The sequence below is a fragment of the Salmo salar genome, chromosome ssa10 (assembly GCF_905237065.1).
Source record: "Salmo salar chromosome ssa10, Ssal_v3.1, whole genome shotgun sequence".
Taxonomy (NCBI): Eukaryota; Metazoa; Chordata; class Actinopteri; order Salmoniformes; family Salmonidae; genus Salmo; species Salmo salar.
Window position 1 is genome coordinate 45,539,971 of NC_059451.1, and position 20,773 is coordinate 45,560,743.

Consider the following 20,773-nt stretch of genomic DNA (forward strand, 5'->3'; position numbering starts at 1 on the left):
GCGAAAGTATTCACACCCTTGGCATTTTTCCTATTTTGTTGCCTTACAACCTGGAATTAAAATATATTTTTTGGGGGGGGTTTGTATCATTTGATTTACACAACATGCCTACCACTTTGATGATGCAAAATATTTTTTATTGTGAAACAAACAAGAAATACTTGAGCGTGGATAACTATTCACCCTCCCCAAAGTCAATACTTTGTAGAGCCACTTTTTGCAGCAATTACAGCTGCAAGTTTCTTGGGGTATGTCTCTATAAGCTTGGCACATATAGCCACTGGGATTTTTGCCCATTCTTCAAGGCAAAACTGCTCCAGCTCCTTCAAGTTGGATGGATTCTGCTGGTGTACAACAATCTTTAAGTCATACCACAGATTCTCAATTTGATTGGGGTCTGGGCTTTGACTAGGCCGTTCCAAGACATTTAAATGTTTCCCCTTAAACCACTCGAGTGTTGCTTTAACAGTATGCTTAGTGTCATTGTCCTGCTGGAAGGTGAACCTCCGTCCCAGTCTCAAATCTCTGGAAGGCTGAAACAGGTTTCCTTCAAGAATTTCCCTGTATTTAGCGCCATCCATCATTCCTTCAATTCTGACCAGTTTCCCAGTCCCTGACGATGGTGTTCTCGGGGTGATGAGAGGTGTTGGGTTTGTGCCAGACATAGCATTTTCCATGATGGCCAAAAAGCTACATTTTAGTCTCATCTGACCAGAGCACCTTCTTCCATATGTTTGGGGAGTCTCCCACATGCCTATTGGCGAACACCAAACGTGTTTGCTTATTTTTTTCTTTAAGCAATGGCTTTTTTTTAGGGCTACTCTTCCGTAAAGCCCAGCTCTGTGGAGTGTACGGTGTCATGACGTGGCCCTCTTTGGGTATAGCGAGCACCATCTCCCTCTCTCTCACCACCTCTCTCTTCCCCCTACACCCAGGCTCTGTTATCACAGGTCATACATTCCTAGAGGAGTCTCTCTCCTCATGGCCAGGCAGTATAGAGAGAAGGTTTCACAGGAGAACAAAGGAACCTCTTCCACATCACATAACTTGAGAACTGAGCAATGTTCATGTTTTGGAGAATGTGTACACGGTCGGGGGAGAATCCAGCTACGACCGGTCCATTTCATTTAATGTTTGTGATACTCATGAGAGACAATACAGCCACATTACCATAACTCTGTTTATACAAGAGTCTCAGTTGTGAGCCTTGCATCTAATTGTTGTATAAAATGAATGAGTAAAGATGAAACTATTTGTGAAATTATGTAATGTGATTTTAAACTGTTTAATGAAGGAAACTCCAATTCCCTTTGGAGTTTAACTAAGTCATAGGCCTGCCCCATGAGCACAGACATTGATCTGGCATCATGGGACAGCCCTTTCCTACTGTTCTGGATATAACCCCCACCTTGGGAATTTCCCTTCAGACCAAGCTTACCTCGATTACCGAGAGGGCTAAGGTTTGAGTAGAGACCAGAAAACCTGAGTATAAGCTAAGGTTGTAATGGTTGTTGAAACTCTGAGACTATCGATTCCGACAGAATAAGAGCAAATCTTCGATACCAATTACTAGTCTGCAGCTAGAAATTATGTACCACTGAGACGCGAGGACCGACAACCACCGAAACATCTATTCATAAGAATATTTCTGAATGTTACTCTAAAGTATCCATTCTAACCAGAGACTCCAGGGTTGCAGAGAGATGGGCGGATGAACTTCCAACAGAAAGAAGGACGATTCCAACAGAGATCACGATGACACACTGAGCAATTATTCCCGAATGAGTGAGCATTCATGTGCAAAGGTTTAGCATTTCAATTGTTATAATTATCAAATTTGTTGTGTCTTTTGTCTTTCACGCCCTTCTCAGTCCCTTTGTCTACCAAGCCGCTATACCAGTTTAGCCCACTAGGGCACATCCCCTATCATTTCTTTGTAACCATATCTACTTTGTTTGTTTGTGTGTGCATTTCTGTGATTATTTAGTTAGTTAATAACTAAATGATTGAGACAATTGATGTATGGATGATTCATAGCGAAGACTGGGTTCGTGAAGATAACCAACAATTTACGACGTTTGGAATGAGACTAACGTGAGGTAAAGAATAACTCATTAATTAGAAGACTAATTGATCAGATATTAAAATATCTGAAAGTTATATTAGGAAAATTATAACTTTGTAATCTGAATACTTTCCTTGGTGCCCCGACTTCGTAGTTAATTACATTTACATGATTAGTTTAATCATGTAATAATAATTACAGAGAATTGATTTGATAAAATAACAGTCCTCATTTTAATGATGGCAAAGACATGACAACGGCTTAAAGTGGTACTATGGACAGATACTCCAATCTCCGCTGTGGCGTTTTGCAGCTCCTTCAGGGTTATCTTTGGTCTCTTTGTTGCCTCTGATTAATGCCCTCCTTGCCTGGTCTGTGAGTTTTGGTCGACGGCCCTCTCTTGGCAGGTTTGTTGTGGTGCCATATTCTTTCAATTTTTGAAAAACGCATTTAATGGTGCTCCGTGGGATGTTCAAAGTTTTGGATATTTTTTTTATAACCCAACCCAGATCTGTACTTCTCCACAACTTTGTCCCTGACCTGTTTGGAGAGCACCTTGCTTAGTGGTGTTGCAGACTCTGGGGCCTTTCAGAACAGGTGAATATATACTAAGATCATGTGACAGATCATGTGTCACTTAGATTGCACACAGGTATAAAGTCTTATTTAACTAATTATGTGACTTCTGAAGGTAATTGGTTGCACCAGATCATGTTTAGGGGGTCCATAGTAAAGGGGGTGAATACATATGCACGCACCACTTTTCCATAAAATCTTTTTTACATCTTTTTTTCATTTCACTTCAAGAATTTTGACTATTTTGTGTATGTCCATTACATGAAATCCAAATAAAAATCCATTTAAATTACAGGTTGTAATGCAACAAAATATGAAAAAGGTCAAGGGGGATGAATACTTTTGCAAGGCACTGTATAGGCACTGTATCACCTGATTTGCATGCGAGCAAAACCATTGATTAGATCGGCATGTCCATAAATATACAGATCAGCTAACTTGTGGCTGACTGATACCCATAAACAAACAAATCCTGGAAGACCCTCCCTTCAGCGTCTTTCCCCTTCTTTCTTGCCTCCCCCTTTCTCTCTGCCCTCCCCCTCTCTCTGTCTGCATACCCCCCCCCTCTCTCTCTCTCTCTCTCTGTCTCTGCCTCCCTCTCTCGCTCATCCTCCTGTCATCACCTGGAAACAAGCATTTCCATTGAAGGGAGGAGAGCCATGATGTATAGCTATCATAAATCAGCCAATCAACCACTGAGCGAGCTGCCGCGAGCACCACAAAAGTAGCCTGCCTGCCAAATTGTGTATGTAAGTGTGTTTCTCTCTCTGTGTGTGTGTGTGTGTGTGTGTGTGTGTCTCTGTGTGTGTATGTCTGTGTCTGTGTGTTTCTGTATGTGTATGTCTGTGTCTTTCTGTGTGTGTTTCATGTCTCTGTGTGTGTGTTTCTGTGTGTGTGTGTGTGTGTGTGTGTATGTGTCTCCGTGTGTGTGTTTCTGTGTGTGTATGTCTGTGTCTCTGTGTGTGTGTGTTTCTGTGTGTGTTTCTGTGAGTGTATATCTGTGTCTCTGTGTGTGTGTTTCTGTGTTTCTGTGTGTGTATGTCTGTGTCTCTGCGTGTGTGTTTCTGTGTGTGTATGTCTGTGTCTCTGCGTGTGTGTTTCTGTGTGTGTATGTCTGTGTCTCTGTGTGTGTGTTTCTGTGAGTGTATATCTGTGTCTCTGTGTGTGTGTTTCTGTGTTTCTGTGTGTGTATGTCTGTGTCTCTGCGTGTGTGTTTCTGTGTGTGTATGTCTGTGTCTCTGTGTGTGTGTTTCTGTGAGTGTATATCTGTGTCTCTGTGTGTGTGTTTCTGTGTTTCTGTGTGTGTATGTCTGTGTCTCTGCGTGTGTGTTTCTGTGAGTGTATGTCTGTGTCTCTGTGTGTGTATGTCTCTGTGTGTGTATGTCTGTGTCTCTGTGTGTGTATGTCTCTGTGTGTGTGTGTATGTGTGTGTGTGTATGTCTGTGTCTCCGTGTGTGTGTTTCTGTGTGTGTGTATGTCTGTGTCTCTGCGTGTGTGTTTCTGTGTGTGTATGTCTGTGTCTCTGTGTGTGTGTTTCTGTGAGTGTATATCTGTGTCTCTGTGTGTGTGTTTCTGTGTTTCTGTGTGTGTATGTCTGTGTCTCTGTGTGTGTGTTTCTGTGAGTGTATGTCTGTGTCTCTGTGTGTGTGTTTCTGTGTGTGTTTATCTGTGTCTCTGTATGTGTGTTTCTGTGTGTGTATGTCTGTGTCTCTGTGTGTGTGTTTCTGTGTTTCTATGTGTGTATATCTGTGTCTCTGTGTGTTTGTTTCTGTGTGTGTATGTCTGTGTCTCTGTGTGAATGCATGCACTAGCATGTGTCCCACTGCCTTCCCAAAAGCCTCTGCTTTCTTACAGAAATAAGATGGAGTAGTTGAAGTCAGTACCTTCAGTTAGCAGGTTCTCATATGAATCCTTGACAGTGTACTGACTACCAGCAGGAAGACAACTAAACAGCTCTAGTGAAGTCTTGCTTACAGAAAGAGCTTAGACAGCCATGTCTCTCAATTGGGCCTTCATATCCAGTGCTATAGAAGAAAATAGTCAAGTTTGTTTGTTAAGTAGCAGAGCATAAATGTACAACCTCAAAACTATCCACTGTACCTATTCGCTTATTATGAACCTATGACAGAATCACAATAAATTGTTTCCTTCAGTCCCATAACTGTGCTGGTGCAGAGGTCCCCTCCCTGATGATATCACCTGTTGCTAGGCAGGTTCTAATGTCATGGAAGACAGAATGCTATTGCATGGATGATGGTCCCCAAACAATCCAGTGTACCACACCCAGACTGATTCTGCAAACCCAACAATGGATGTCTTCTCTAGTAAAATATATCTTGCTTCCGTTTATAGTAGTCTAGCCACTCCTTATTACACTGAGAACTGAAATATACTGAAATATATCCTCAGTATGGAAGACGTAAGTATGGGAACTAACCAGACAGGAAATGGTAGTGGAAGCTAGTGGATACCCTAACTGATATACAACTGTATTCAACTCATAAACTGTGATTCTGGCCGGCAATCTAACACAAATCCAGTGCTCAGTTCTGTTTCTTCATTGGGTTGTCATTTTCCTTCCATTTAAATCAGTAGTGGGACATTGAACCCTCTTCTACAGAGTCCCTAAAACGTCTTCCAAAGTTAGAGAGAAAACATCTCTGCTCACACAGACACGGAGACCAACAGCAGGGAATGTGTACCACTAAATCTTCCTAGTTTAAAAATGTCCTCTGACCCCCATCCCACCCCGACCCTTCCCCCTGGTCATTATCTAGTCACTTTTGTGTACGTCTGGGTTCCAGCAGTGCGGATTACCCATAATCCTCCCTCACCCGAGTTCTGCCCTACTGCTTTTTCCTGTGGCGCTGCCCTCTGGCCCGGCCCCCCCAATACCCCCATCCCTACACCCATTCCACTTCGCTCTAGCCATGCGTAGCCTATCCTCAGTGACACAGGCCTGGCCCGATCATATTTTCACCAGCAAACACAAACAATAAATAAAGTCAAAACAAAATAATCATTAAATACAGCTGGCCATTCCCCTGTTGCTGGCTCAGTACAGTAGTCTACCCAGGGAGAACCAGCCTCTATTTACATGTGCACTGATGGGCAATGAGGTTAGTCATCAGTAAGACAGACAGTAGCATTCAGCACGACATCTAACTCCAGGAACTACCTAACTAACGAGGGGCTAACAGAAGAGCAGAGGACAGCGCAGTAGTAACTAGTAGTAAAGTAGTAGGACAATACAGTTAGGTGTAAGAGAGAGAGAGGATGTGTTTTAGAGACACAAGTTGGGGGGTACACCTATAAGTAAAATATACCCCCCCCCCCGTCCTTGGGGGGTTAGGTTACTGTATGAGCAGGCTCTCTCTCACTCTCTCTCTCTCTGTGCCCCCCTCCTCTGCAGTGTGGTCCCCCTGGGATATGGAGGGACGGAGGGACGGGGCGGAGACACGGCGTGCCCCTCAGGGGAATCCGTCATCCTCCAGACTGAGCGCCACACGCTGCAGGGAGCAGATAAAACAACGTTACCACAGAGTTTGTCTGTGTGTCTGTGTGTCTGTGTGTGTTTGAAGGAGAGCTGAAAGGGAGACTGAGACAGAGAGGACCAGAAAGATAAAGAGCAGAAAAGACAGAGGGAGAGAACTAAAAGTGAGAGAAAGAGCAACATAGAGACAGAGCAAGAGAGAAGCTCTCCTTAACGCAGATCCCACTCCTCCTCCTCTCATCACTCTATCCTCAGCACACTGATTTGGCAGTGATGTGAGGAGAGCTGCAAGGGCTTACAGAGATCCACCTCGGGACATTCTGATGTCTCTATCTGACTGAAACACCATGAAGAGAGGAGAGGAGGAGAGAGGAGGAGAGAGGAGAGAAGAAGAGGGGAGGAGAGGGGAGGGAGGAGAGAAGAAAAGAGAAGAGAGTAGGAGAGGGGAGAGGAGAGGGAGGGTAAGAGTAGAAGAGAAGAGAGGAGAAGAGAGGGGAGATGAGAAAAGGAGAAGAGAAGAGAGGAGAAAACAGGAAAGGAAAAGAGGAGATAGGAGAAAACAAGAAAGGAGAAGAGAGGAGAGGAGAAGCGAGGAGAGGAAAGAGAAGAGAGGAGAGGAGAAGAGGAGATAGGAGAGGAGAAGCGAGGAGAGGAGAGAGGAGAAGAGAAGAGAGGAGACGAGGAAAAGCCCAGGTGGAAGCTTGTTTCCTCCCCCACTACCCACTCTAAGGTGGAGGTGGTATTCAACATGACCTCTCAGCACAGCACTGTAGCATACCAGGTGTGTGTGTGTAACCTATCATGCAGCCAGAGTCCCACCCCTCTCTCCCGCTGTCTCTTCCACGCCACGACAGCAATGCGTGTCACCATGCAAACTGATCCCAGCGCTAACCCCTCCCACCTCTGTCTTGTTCATGTTTACCAGCAGATCTCTGTTTAAGATACCTTACAAGTACACCGCTAGAAAAACAAAACACTCATGCAGAGAAATATATCATTAAAAACAAGAATAATCAGGAATAAATGAATATGATTAAAGATTGTCCCGTCATCTAAGGTGCTGTTTCTGTTCTGGTTACTGTTCCCCTTTTGCCTAATTTACACTCCAAAGGGGAAGGAGCAGGTTTGATGCTCCCTTCACTAAGTCTTCATAGAGGAGAGAGTAAAGCTACAACCCAGGGCGCTGTGCCTCCCTAACGCACAACGACAACACAGTGACACACACTGTCAAAACACGGAATGTGGAGATGGATAGAGACCCAATAGACTACATGATGACTGAAGGAATGTGGAGATGGATAGAGACCCAATAGACTATATGATGAATGAAGGAATGTGGAGATGGATAGAGACCCAATAGACTATATGATGAATGAAGGTGAAGATAATGTGGTGATGAAGGGCTCAACATCAATGTCTGTGTTTGACCAAGGAAGTTTTTGGAATGATTTTGTGACTTAAGTGTGTGTGTGTGTGTGTGTGTGTGTGTGTGTGTGTGTGTGTGTGTGTGTGTGTGTGTGTGTGTGTGTGTGTGTGTGTGTGTGTGTGTGTGTGTGTGTGTGAGAGGATGTAAGCCTGTCCCTGTCTTGGAGACTCTCCCACCCCCACACACTCCAACCCTCTCTCAATCTCCAAGTCCCACCCCTTCTCATCTTATTTGCCGGTGGGATGCATGGGCACCCCCGAGTACCAATGGGAGTTGCTGTCTGTGATCCCGCCCCCCAGGGGCAGGGCTAGGAATGGCTGGTGGACGCTGCCACTCACAGCGGGGTAGGTGTGGCCGATAGACTCTCCAGTTCGACCGATGTGAATCTCGTCATCGTCGTCCTCCGTGGTCTTACGGTAGACAGGGTTGTCGAAGTTCATACTCTTGGTGTTCTTCCGGCGCCAGTTACACCAGACCAGGTATCCGGCGGTGCAGAGCATGCCGATGACCACTGTGGCAAGGATAGGAACTGCATGTATGAAACACAGCGACACACACGCACACACACACACAAGGCGGGAGCGTTAACACAGCCAGGGGAGACAGAGCGGTGCTTTAGCATACAAACACATCCTAGTATCACCACACATAGCAAACGGCAATGAATACACACACACACACACACACACACACACACACACACACACACACACACACACACACACACACACACACACACACACACACACACACACACACACACACACACACACACACACTCTCTTTAAAACACACATACACACAAATACACCCATGTAAATGTACACAGAAGCAAGCACACCCAATCCCAAGTCCACACACACATAGCCACACACACTCATGCATGGCACATGTCACACGCGCGCATAATGCAGCCTACACACACATTCAATACATAGCTGGGTATAGTGGTATTCCAGGAAAAAGAATGGGGGCTGGGGAGGAGGGGATATGTCTGGCTTCTCCTCTCAGCTTTGGCTGGCGTTCCCAGTCCTAATTTCCCCCATCAGACGTGGAGTGGTGGTATTCCCATGGAAGACCCAGACTAATTGGTCTATTGTGGGGGGCACTGGAGACTCCTCTATGATTAAGGGCCTGAACCCCCAGAAATCCCTGTGTTCTTATGTAAACACTCAATTAAGATGTTCTCAATCAGGCTTTCCTCTCCAAATAGCTTGGATCTAAAGATCTCCAGCAATATCGAGGAAGAATTAACCATGGAAATAACCATTGAGAGATACACTGTATGGCCAAAAGTATGTGGACATCCTCAAATTAGGAGATTTGGCTATTTCAGCCACACTCGTTGCGGACAGCTGTATAAAATCGAGCACACAGCCATGCAATCTCCATAGACAAACATTGGCAGTAGAATGGCCTGACTGAAGAGTTCAGTGACTTTCAACGTGGCACTGTCTTAGGATGCCAACTTTCCAACAAGTCCGTTTGTCAAATTTCTGTCCCGGTCAACTGTAAGTGCTGTTATTGTGAAGTGGAAACATCTAGGAGCAACAACGGCTCAGCCGCGAAGTGGTAGGTAGCACAAGAACGGGACAGCCAAGTGCTGAAGCACGTAAAAATCGTCTGTCCTTGGTTGCGTCCAACTTTGTGGCAACAGTTTGGAGAAGGCCCTTTCCTGTTTCAGCATGCACATAGCGAGGTGCATATAGAAATGGTTTGTCAAGATCGGTGTAGAAGAAATTGACTGGCCTGCGTAGAACCCTGACCTCAACCCCATCGAACACCTTTGGGATGAATTGGAACGCAGACTGCGAGCCAAACTTAATCACCCAACATCAGTGCCCGACCTGACTAATGATCTTGTAGCTGAATGGAAACAAGTCCCCGCAGCAATGTTCCAACATCTAGTGGAAAGCCTTCCCAGAAGAGTGGAGGCTGTTATAGCAGCAAAGGGGGAACCAACTCCATATTAATGTCCATGATTTTGGAATGTGTCCACATATTTTTGTCCATGTACTGTATGAAAGGGGGAATGATGGAGAGAGGAGTGGGGGAGAATATTAACTATCAAATGAACCATTGAGAGATATGAAAGGGGGAACGGAGGGTGGGAAGGGAGGAGGGGGTGGGTGGGAGACATAGTAGGATGTCTTTAATGGGCCGGGGTTAGGGATATCTCATTTTAAAGACTCAATTATAGACAGAATGTATGCTAGAGCAAGGTCATTTACACATTATGCCGATCGCCAGTCAATTCAGACATTATAGAGCTGTATCAGAGTTGGCGATCTTAAGGTCTATATCCTGTAATATGTGATAACATGGGTAATATGCAAATCTGACTTAAGGGGGGTTTAATCCTTGATGTTATTTTGATGAGCTCTTGTTCTAAATTTACAGTAATGTTTTTACAACTGACAGGCCTATGTGTTCACACAGACACAACCACCACCAAAACTCTATGTACCTACAGGCCAATTTGCACATGTTGACATACTCTTTTCAAAACTGTTAAACTTCAAAACCTAAAATAACACAAAATTGAATAAGACATACATTTGCTACATTTCTACAGTAATACCGTATTGAAATATATTCCAAATCTAAAAGATTAAATACTATTAAAACAATTACACCAACCACAGCTGATTCCCATTGTAGCTGAACACCTACCCAGATGTTAGTCTTTCAATTACATTACCATCTATACAAAAGGGGACATCTTAGGAATAATGCTGTACTGTAATGTAGACATGGACCCAGCCAGAGATAGAGAAGTGGCTGACAGAGGAAGAAGAGTGGCTGGGAGAGGGAGAGGAGTACGTACGCGTGGTGGAAGAAGACTGGGAGGAAGATCAATAGCTGTAGTCTCAGATGAGATTAGGGCTTGATAGACCATGTAATAAATCATGGTCTATCAATGAGAGAGGCTGGTCTGAGAGTGCAGCCAAATCTGCAACGCTCAACAGTGGCATTGTGAGAAAGTTCCGGCAAAACAACAGGTAAGATGTGCATTCTGCAAGGGCATCTGCCTGAACTGCACATTACAAAAGTAAATTGAGCAAAGCCTCCAAACCTACTTGTGTGTAATTGTAATTGTTTTTGTATTTCTGCTTAAGACCCAACAGTTACCTCCTACAGGCGGGAGAGGTAGGATTTTCACTGCTGTGCAGGAAACTGCAATCGTTGATAGGGTCATCAGAAACAATGGCATAAAACTCACAGAGTTTCGGGACAGTGTTGGCAGACCACATTACATTTGGAAATATTCACAATGTAAGCATATCAACTATTTCTAGAGTCCTGAAACAACATCAAGTCAGGATGAAGCAGTTGTACACTGTCCCCTTTGAGAGGAACTCTGAACGAGTCAAGCAACTCAGGAACCAATATGTCCAGGTCAGATGACTATAAAATACACAACTGGTTTTGGACAAAACCAAACAGGGCAGAGGCACACTGCGGCATGGTTTTAGGTATAATGTAAACTACCGTAATACCCTGACTCTTATGTTGCCTTGTGGATTTATTTTAGAGAGTCATGGAGATTGAAGCCAGGAAAACACCCCACATATTCATCTTTGTGGATGAGGCTGGTTTCAACTTGGCCAAAACACGGCGGTGAGGAAGGAATGTGGTTGGGAAAAGAGCCACAGTGGATGTCCCGGGCCAGAGGGGTGCCAACATCACAATGTGGGCAGCAGTATCCTCTGATGGATTGCTGTTACACAAACCACTAACTGGGCCATACAACACAGAGCGTCACATTTCATTCCTGGATGACCTCTATGGAAGGGTTGTGCCAGGTGAGGAAAGGGTTGCAGTGAGGCGAAATAGGCCAACGTTTGTAATTGTATGGGACAATGTGGCATTTCACCAGTACCGTGCGGTCACAGAGTAGTTTGCAGCCCATCCCAGGATGGTGTCACTTTTCCTCCCACCTTACTCTCCATTCCTCAACCCCATAGAGGAATTGTTTTCCTTATGGAGGTGGTAGGTTTATGACCACCATCCACATGATCAAATGTCCCTCCTGGACGCATTGAATGCCGGATGCCTGGACATATCTGCAGAAGATTACCAGGGATGGATCAGGCATGCCTAAAGTTTCTTTCCTAGGTGTATTGCCCAAGATGACATAAAATGTGATGTGGATGAGCCAGCTTCCCTGTGGCTCAGTTGGTAGAGCATGGTGTGTGCAACGCCAGGGTTGTGGGTTTGATTCCCACGGGGGTCATTGTTTTATGAGTGACAACGTGTGCTTGTTCGGTGACAACCTTTGCTAGTGTTATGGAAGAATGAGTTGATTTGAGACAAGTAAGAAGTGTTTTCGTAGTTTTAGTGCATTTTGGATGTGAAATTAACTGCTGTGCCAAGCTGAAAGTTGGTTAGGAGAACTGTGTGAAGAGTTTTGAAAAAGTGACCTAAATATTGAGAAATGGGTCCTAGCGATTGTAAAAAACTGTAATTGCTTAATTAAGCCAGGAACCACACCTGTGTAGAAGCACCTGCTTTCAAAATACTTTGGGTCCCTCATTTACTCAAATGTTTCCTTTATTTTGGCAGTTATTTGTACATTCCTGTCACACATTACACACATACACCCAAAACACACTTTCACACTCACATCTTCCAGACCAGGCAACGTCATGTGCAGGGGAGACCAAGACAGAAGCAGAGACAGACAGAGAAGCAGGGAGAAGCAGACAGGCATCATATGATACAGTAGACTGGTACTCACCTATAGGAATCACTATACCCAGGACCGCCACTGTTATGTTGTTACCCAGGAGGAAGTGGTCATTCCCAGCTGAGAGAGAGAGAGAGGGGGGGGAGGAAAAGAGAAAGAGAGGGGGGGAGAGAGAGAGAGAGAGAGCGAGCAGAATGACAAAAAGAATAAAGAGAAAAACAAAGTGTTAAGAAGAAAGTGAGACACAGTTAAAGGCCCACTGCAGTCCAAAACGTAATTTTCCTGTGTTGTATATATATTTCCACAAAATTGTGAAATTGTGAAAACGATAATGCTGTTTCAGTGTAAGAGCTGTTTTGGTGGGATGGAGTTTTAGCCTGCCTGGCAACATCACCAGGCGATATAAGTTAATAGACCAATAACAAAGAGAGTTTTAAACCTCTCTGCCAATAACAGCTAGTCTTCAGGTTACAATCCCTCCCATTAAACTCGTCCAATTAGGCCCCTCACTCAGACTATTCCCAGACAGTCCTATCAAAATTCTAGCTTGAGAAATTGCTCTTTGCTAAGAAGCTATTGTAGTCATTTTTTTATCATTACTTATTTAATACCCAGAAATTATTTGATATTGAGAAAAAAAATGCATTGGGCCTTTAAACACCTCTCCTTCCTCCTGCCATTCTCTCTGCTAGAGGCCGTGCCCTCCTTCCTCCTGCCATTCTCTCTGCTAGAGGCCGTGCCCTCCTTCCTCCTTCCATTCTCTCTGCTAGAGGCCGTGCCCTCCTTCCTCCTTCCATTCTCTCTGCTAGAGGCCGTGCCCTCCTTCCTCCTTCCATTCTCTCTGCTAGAGGCCGTGCCCGCCTTCCTCCTTCCATTCTCTCTGCTAGAGGCCGTGCCCTCCTTCCTCCTTCCATTCTCTCTGCTAGAGGCCGTGCCCTCCCTCTCCCTCCATTATTCCCTCCCTCTCTCCTGTGTCTTGTCTAATGGTTCCTTGTTCCACTGTCTCGTCTCCCCCTTCCTTCATTGTCTCCCATTCACCTCCAACCCAGGTTTGTGTTGTGCTCAGCCTTTCCCAGGATAAATCCAGCCTCATCTCCCCATTAGGGTTGTTGGGCCATTAGCAACACTGTAATTATCCCGATATAATGGAACCTAGCCTTGGAGATTAACAGAGCAGATCACAATGGTAGCATTCTGTTAGCCTCCACAAGATCAGATCATCAATGACCAAACTTTATCACACACACACACGCACACGTACACACACACACATACACACACACACACACACACACACACATCACAGGCACTTACACACACTATTATTTTTCACATAATTTTTTCTATGCTTGTCTCCGCATTGTTGGAAAGGGCCCGTCAGTAAGCATTTCACTGTTAGTCTACACCTGTTGTTTACCAAGCATGTGACAAATACAATTTGATTTGATTTGGACACTCAGCTGGTGAGTGAGCCTGCTACAGTCTTACTCAGCGAAAGTGGATTAACTGTAATGGTCACAAAGCATGACTGACGTCCAATAGGCACTAAGACTCCAAAAGGGGATTAATCAAATCTTATTAAACATGTTATGAAAGAACTGGCGCCTGAGGCACTGGAGGTAGGAACTGTGGAATGAGGAGAACTGAAAGGGCTGAAGAGGGAGTGCATTTCATTATGGGGTATTATTATAAGGGAGGGGTTTTACTGTTGTACACAGAACATTCACTTGATCCATTCTGACTGTCTCTGAACCTCAACCTGCAGGTTTAGTTTCTGTGTGTGTGTGTGTGTGTGTGTGTGTGTGTGTGTGTGTGTGTGAGCTATCCCACTATCCACTGTTTGCTTTCATCTTTTAGTTGCAGTGCCTGCTCTTTTTCCGCACTGCCGTGCAAAGCGTAATGCAGCACGTGTAACAGCTAATGTTGGAAAACCCACCGATGTGCATTGTTCCCCATCTCGGAATAACACCCACAGCCGGTGGGTTCGGGAAATCAGAACAGGGCTCTTGTCGTGTCCGACCCCCCCCCCAGGATCTTTTATGGGAGAGTACTGGGTGCTTTACCATAGTGGTGGAAAACAACTACACTGTCTGTTTTCTATATATATATATATATATATATATATATATATATATATATATATATATATATTATCTATACTGCTCAAAAAAATAAAGGGAACACTAAAATAAAACATCCTAGATCTGAATGAATGAAATAATCTTATGAAATACTTTTTCTTTACATAGTTGAATGTGCTGACAACAAAATCACACAAAAATAATCAATGGAAATCCAATTTATCAACCCATGGAGGTCTGGATTTGGAGTCACACTCAAAATTAAAGTGGAAAACCACACTACAGGCTGATCCAACTTTGATGTAATGTCCTTAAAACAAGTCAAAATGAGGCTCAGTAGTGTGTGTGGCCTCCACGTGCCTGTATGACCTCCCTACAACGCCTGGGCATGCTCCTGATGAGGTGGCGGATGGTCTCCTGAGGGATCTCCTCCCAGACCTGGACTAAAGCATCCGCCAACTCCTGGACAGTCTGTGGTGCAACGTGGTGTTGGTGGATGGAGCGAGACATGATGTCCCAGATGTGCTCAATTGGATTCAGGTCTGGGGAATGGGCGGGCCAGTCCATAGCATCAATGCCTTCCTCTTGCAGGAACTGCTGACACACTCCAGCCACATGAGGTCTAGCATTGTCTTGCATTAGTAGGAACCCAGGGCCAACCGCACCAGCATATGGTCTCACAAGGGGTCTGAGGATCTCATCTCGGTACCTAATGGCAGTCAGGCTACCTCTGGCGAGCACATGGAGGGCTGTGCGGCCCCCAAAGAAATGCCACCCCACACCATGACTGACCCACCGCCAAACCGGTCATGCTGGAGGATGTTGCAGGCAGCAGAACGTTCTCCACGGCGTCTCCAGACTCTGTCACGTCTGTCACGTGCTCAGTGTGAACCTGCTTCATCTGTGAAGAGCACAGGGCACCAGTGGAGAATTTGCCAATCTTGGTGTTCTCTGGCAAATGCCAAACGTCCTGCACGGTGTTGGGCTGTAAGCACAACCCCCACCTGTGGACGTCGGGCCCTCATACCACCCTCATGGAGTCTGTTTCTGACCGTTTGAGCAGACACATGCACATTTGTGGCCTGCTGGAGGTCATTTTGCAGGGCTCTGGCAGTGCTCCTCCTGCTCCTCCTTGCACAAAGGCGGAGGTAGCGGTCCTGCTGCTGGGTTGTTGCCCTCCTACGGCCTCCTCCATGTCTCCTGATGTACTGGCCTGTCTCCTGGTAGCGACTCCATGCTCTGGAAACTACGCTGACAGACACAGCAAACCTTCTTGCCACAGCTCGCATTGATGTGCCATTCTGGATGACCTGCACTACCTGAGCCACTTGTGTGGGTTGTAGACTCCGTCTCATGCTACCACTAGAGTGAAAGCACCGCCAGCATTCAAAAGTGACCAAAACATCAGCCAGGAAGCATAGGAACTGAGAAGTGGTCTGTGGTCACCACCTGCAGAACCACTCCTTTATTGGGGGTGTCTTGCTAATTGCCTATAATTTCCACCTGTTGTCTATTCCATTTGCACAACGGCATGTGCAATTTATTGTCAATCAGTGTTGCTTCCTAAGTGGACAGTTTGATTTCACAGAAGTGTGATTGACTTGGAGTTACATTGTGTTGTTTAAGTGTTCCCTTTATTTTTTTGAGCAGTGTATATAGCTGTGAGTGTCTTCATCCAGTGTGATTTGCTGTCTTTATTTAGAGCAAGCTGAAAGAGACAGATGAAAGTGCTATAAGTTGAATCATTGATTTCCACTACATTGCAGAGAAGCGTGTGTGAGTACAGTGGTTTATCTATTCTGCTGCTATTCTTTGTCTGTCAAGCACACCGATCTGAAAAAGCTTCCAGCATACACGTTTTATATTGTTACAACTATAATCAGAACTGTCTTTTCTGTCCTAAAACAGATGGCCTTGGAAACACAACTTAATCATTTAAAATAAACACTTTAAATGTAAGTATTATTTATGACATTTTCATTGTTGTTTTGATGCTTGATTGAGAGGACAACAAAACAAAAAGGGAGCAAGTCCTAGAGAGAGAGAGAGAGAGAGAGAGAGAGAGAGAGAGAGAGAGAGAGAGAGAGAGAGAGAGAGAGAGAGAGAGAGAGAGAGAGAGAGAGAGAGAGAGAGAGAGAGAGAGAAAGAGAAAAAAAGAGAGAGAGAGAGAAGGATATTCGAAAAAAAATATCCTCAATGTACAACGTAAAACACCAAATAATGCACGCAGAGCAGAATTAGGCAGTTAATTATCAAAATCCAGAAAAGAGACGTTAAATTCTACAACCACCTAAAAGGAAGCAATTCCCAAACCTTCCATAACAAAGCCATCACCTACAGAGAAATGAACCTGGAGAAGAGTCCCCTAAGCAAGTTGGTCCTGGGGCTCTCTTCACAAACACAAACAGACCCCACAGAACACCAGGACAGCAACACAATTAGACCCAACCAAATCACCACACTCACACTGTCTGTCATTACACACGCACACTGTCTGTCATTAGACACTCACACTGTCTGTCATTAGACACTCACACTGTCTGTCATTACACACTCACACTGTCTGTCATTACACACTCACACTGTCTGTCATTAGACACTCACACTGTCTGTCATTACATACTCACACTGTCTGTCATTACATACTCACACTGTCTGTCATTACACACTCCTACTGTCTGTCATTAGACACTCCTACTGTCTGTCATTAGACACTCCTACTGTCTGTCATTAGACACTCCTACGGTCTGTCATTAGACACTCCTACTGTCTGTCATTAGACAATCCTACGGTCTGTCATTAGACACTCCTACTGTCTGTCATTAGACACTCCTACGGTCTGTCATTAGACACTCCTACTGTCTGTCATTAGACACTCCTAATGTCTGTCATTAGACACTCATACCGTCTGTCATTAGACACTCCTACTGTCTGTCATTAGACACACCTACTGTCTGTCATTAGACACTCCTACCGCCTGTCATTAGACACTCCTACCGCCTGTCATTAGACACTCCTACCGCCTGTCATTAGACACTCCTACTGTCTGTCATTAGACACTCCTACCGTCTGTCATTAGACACTCCTACTGTCTGTCATTAGACACTCCTACTGTCTGTCATTAGACACTCCTACTGTCTGTCATTAGACACTCCTAATGTCTGTCATTAGACACTCATACCGTCTGTCATTAGACACTCCTACTGTCTGTCATTAGACACACCTACTGTCTGTCATTAGACACTCCTACCGCCTGTCATTAGACACTCCTACCGTCTGTCATTAGACACTCCTACCGCCTGTCATTAGACACTCCTACCGCCTGTCATTAGACACTCCTACCGTCTGTCATTAGACACTCCTACCGTCTGTCATTAGACACTCCTACTGTCTGTCATTAGACACTCCTACTGTCTGTCATTAGACACTCCTACCGTCTGTCATTAGACACTCCTACCATCTGTCATTAGACACTCCTACCGTTTGTCATTAGACACTCCTACCATCTGTCATTAGACACTCCTACTGTCTCTGTCATTAGACAATCCTACTGTCTGTCATTAGACACTCATACTGTCTGTCATTAGACACTCCTACTGTCTGTCATTAGACACTCCTACTGTCTGTCAATAGACACTCATACTCTCTGTCATTAGACAAACCTACCGTCTGTCATTAGACACTCATACCGTCTGTCATTAGACACGCCTACTGTCTGTCATTAGACACTCATACTGTCTGTCATTAGACACTCCTACTGTCTGTCATTAGACACTCATACCGTCTGTCATTAGACACTCCTACTGTCTGTCATTAGACACTCATACCATCTGTCATTAGACACGCCTACTGTCTGTCATTAGACACTCGTACTGTCTGTCATTAGACACTCCTACTGTCTGTCATTAGACACTCCTACTGTCTGTCATTAGACACTCCTACCGTCTGTCATTAGACACTCCTACTGTCTGTCATTAGACACTCCTACCGCCTGTCATTAGACACTCCTACTGTCTGTCATTAGACACTCATACCGTCTGTTATTAGACACTCATACCGTCTGTCATTAGACACTCCTACTGTCTGTCATTACACTCCTACTGTCTGTCATTAGACACTCCTACTGTCTGTCATTAGACACTCTTACTGTCTGTCATTAGACACTCATACCGTCTGTCATTAGACACTCCTACTGTCTGTCATTAGACACTCCTACTGTCTGTCATTAGACACTCATACCGTCTGTCATTAGACACTCCTACTGTCTGTCATTAGACACTCCTACTGTCTGTCATTAGACACTCATACTGTCTGTCATTAGACACACCTACTGTCTGTCATTAGACACTCCTACTGTCTCTGTCATTAGACAATCCTACCGTCTGTCATTAGACACTCCTACTGTCTGTCATTAGACACTCCTACTGTCTGTCATTAGACACTCATACTGTCTGTCATTAGACACACCTACTGTCTGTCATTAGACACTCATACCGTCTGTCATTAGACACTCCTACTGTCTGTCATTAGACACTCCTACTGTCTGTCATTAGACACTCATACTGTCTGTCATTAGACACACCTACTGTCTGTCATTAGACACACCTACTGTCTGTCATTAGACACTCCTACTTTCTGTCATTAGACACTCCTACTGTCTGTCATTAGACACTCATACCATCTGTCATTAGACACTCCTACTGTCTGTCATTAGACACTCCTACTGTCTGTCATTAGACACTCCTACTGTCTGTCATTAGACACTCCTACTGTCTGTCATTAGACACTCCTACTTTCTGTCATTAGACACACCTACTGTCTGTCATTAGACACTCCTACTTTCTGTCATTAGACACTCCTACTTTCTGTCATTAGACACTCCTACTGTCTGTCATTAGACACTCCTACTTTCTGTCATTAGACACTCCTACTGTCTGTCATTAGACACTCCTACTGTCTGTCATTAGACACTCCTACTGTCTGTCATTAGACGCTCCATGTGGCTCAGTTGGTAGAGCATGAAGCGTGCAACACCACAGTTGTGGGTTCGATTCCCATGGGGGGACAAGTATAAAAATGTAGGCACTCACTACTGTAACTTGCTCTGGATAAGAGTGTCTGCTAAATGACCAAAATGTTATACTCTCTGTGTGAGAGGGAGGAGTGGAAAGGAGGAATATTTAATGGGAGAGTGGGTACCTTAGCGATAAGGTACATTGTACAAGAGTAGGCACATTTTGATACACACAGTCTGAAAGCCACTTACAGCGGTGGGAGAGGTTAGCGTTCTCTCTCTGGATGTTGTTGGGCAGTAGAGGGGGTGTGGAAGTGGAGCGGGGGCCAGAGGTGGAGAGAGGGGTCCTCCACGAAGCTGTGTTCCTGGGGGGAGGATGAGGGGGGGACGTCGAAGGAACTGCGGTCGACCGTGTGACTGTGGTAGGAGCTGTAGTTGTAGTAGCACCTGTGGTTTGAGTGGTAGTTGTGGTTGCTGGGGTGGTTACTGGGGTGGTGGCTGTGGTAGGACTTGCAGTGTTGGTAGTGGTGGCTGTGGTAGGAGCTGACGTGGTTGTCTTGGGTTTGACTGCAAGGAGAGAAGAGATTAAACAGAGATACTAGAGTTATCAGGCTGGCAGATCAACTGACAGCACAGACAAGCCTTTCCTTGTAAACAGACAGCGAGAGCTCCATAGTTTACATGAACAGACATCAACAGAAGTGGGTCTGAACTACTCAAAACTGCCTTCTCTGCACTTAAAGTCATAACATGCTTGTAGAGCACAGACATTAGAGGGAATACATCCGTTTGTAGTTATTCAGTTCCTATTTATTCTGAGTGAGTGAGACAGAGTATCTGCAGTGCAGTCAGGCTGCCTGGTGGCCTGTGTTCATCCCTCATCCCTCTCTCTTTCTCTGGGGACAGCACTGCGACAACCCACCTGTGTACCTCCAGACACAGAGAGTCTCCAGAGGGGGGAGAGGACAAGAATGGAACAGCCATACAATAGACACAGAGCATTCCCAAGGGAGGACAGGACAGGAATGGAACAGCCAGAGAGATAATGGAGGGCACTATAGGGCTCAGATTGACAGTGAGCAAGGGCTAACTGAGAATGAGATTAATTGGCAAGTGGATCATTGAAATCGCTCTGTTATCATGTGGGAGAGGAGTCAAATGGGAATGGGTGTGACAAGTTTTAAACAGTTTACCTATGGCACAGTGGGGATGGGAAAGGGTGTAACACATTTTAATCAGTTTACCTATGGCACAGTGGGGAAGGGAAAGGGTGTAACACATTTAATCAGTTTACCTATGGCACAGTGGGGATGGGAAAGGGTGTAACACGTTTTAAACAGTTTACCTATGGCACAGTGGGGAAGGGAAAGTGTGTAACAAGATTTAAACAGTTTACCTACGGCACAGTGGGGAAGGGAAAGGGTGTAA

At 45.0% G+C, this 20,773-nt stretch overlaps 1 protein-coding gene across 4 annotated transcripts in view; it reads right to left on the bottom strand.

The window, feature by feature from the left end:
* Positions 1-4,334: 4,334 nt before the first annotated feature.
* Positions 4,335-20,773, bottom strand: part of lrp8 (low density lipoprotein receptor-related protein 8, apolipoprotein e receptor) — a 501,836-nt gene continuing 485,397 nt past the window's right edge. The window contains exons 16-19 of one of the 4 annotated variants that reach the window (XM_045687838.1): positions 19,598-19,912; positions 12,302-12,370; positions 7,899-8,071; positions 4,335-6,150 (exon numbers count right to left, since the gene is read on the bottom strand). In XM_045687838.1, coding sequence (XP_045543794.1) covers positions 6,112-6,150; positions 7,899-8,071; positions 12,302-12,370; positions 19,598-19,912 — 596 coding nt within the window. In that variant the 3' untranslated portion in view covers positions 4,335-6,111. Of the gene's footprint in view, positions 8,090-12,301; positions 12,371-19,597; positions 19,913-20,773 lie in introns of all 4 variants that reach the window. The other 3 variants (XM_045687837.1, XM_045687836.1, XM_045687835.1) reach the window with 3 other exon arrangements.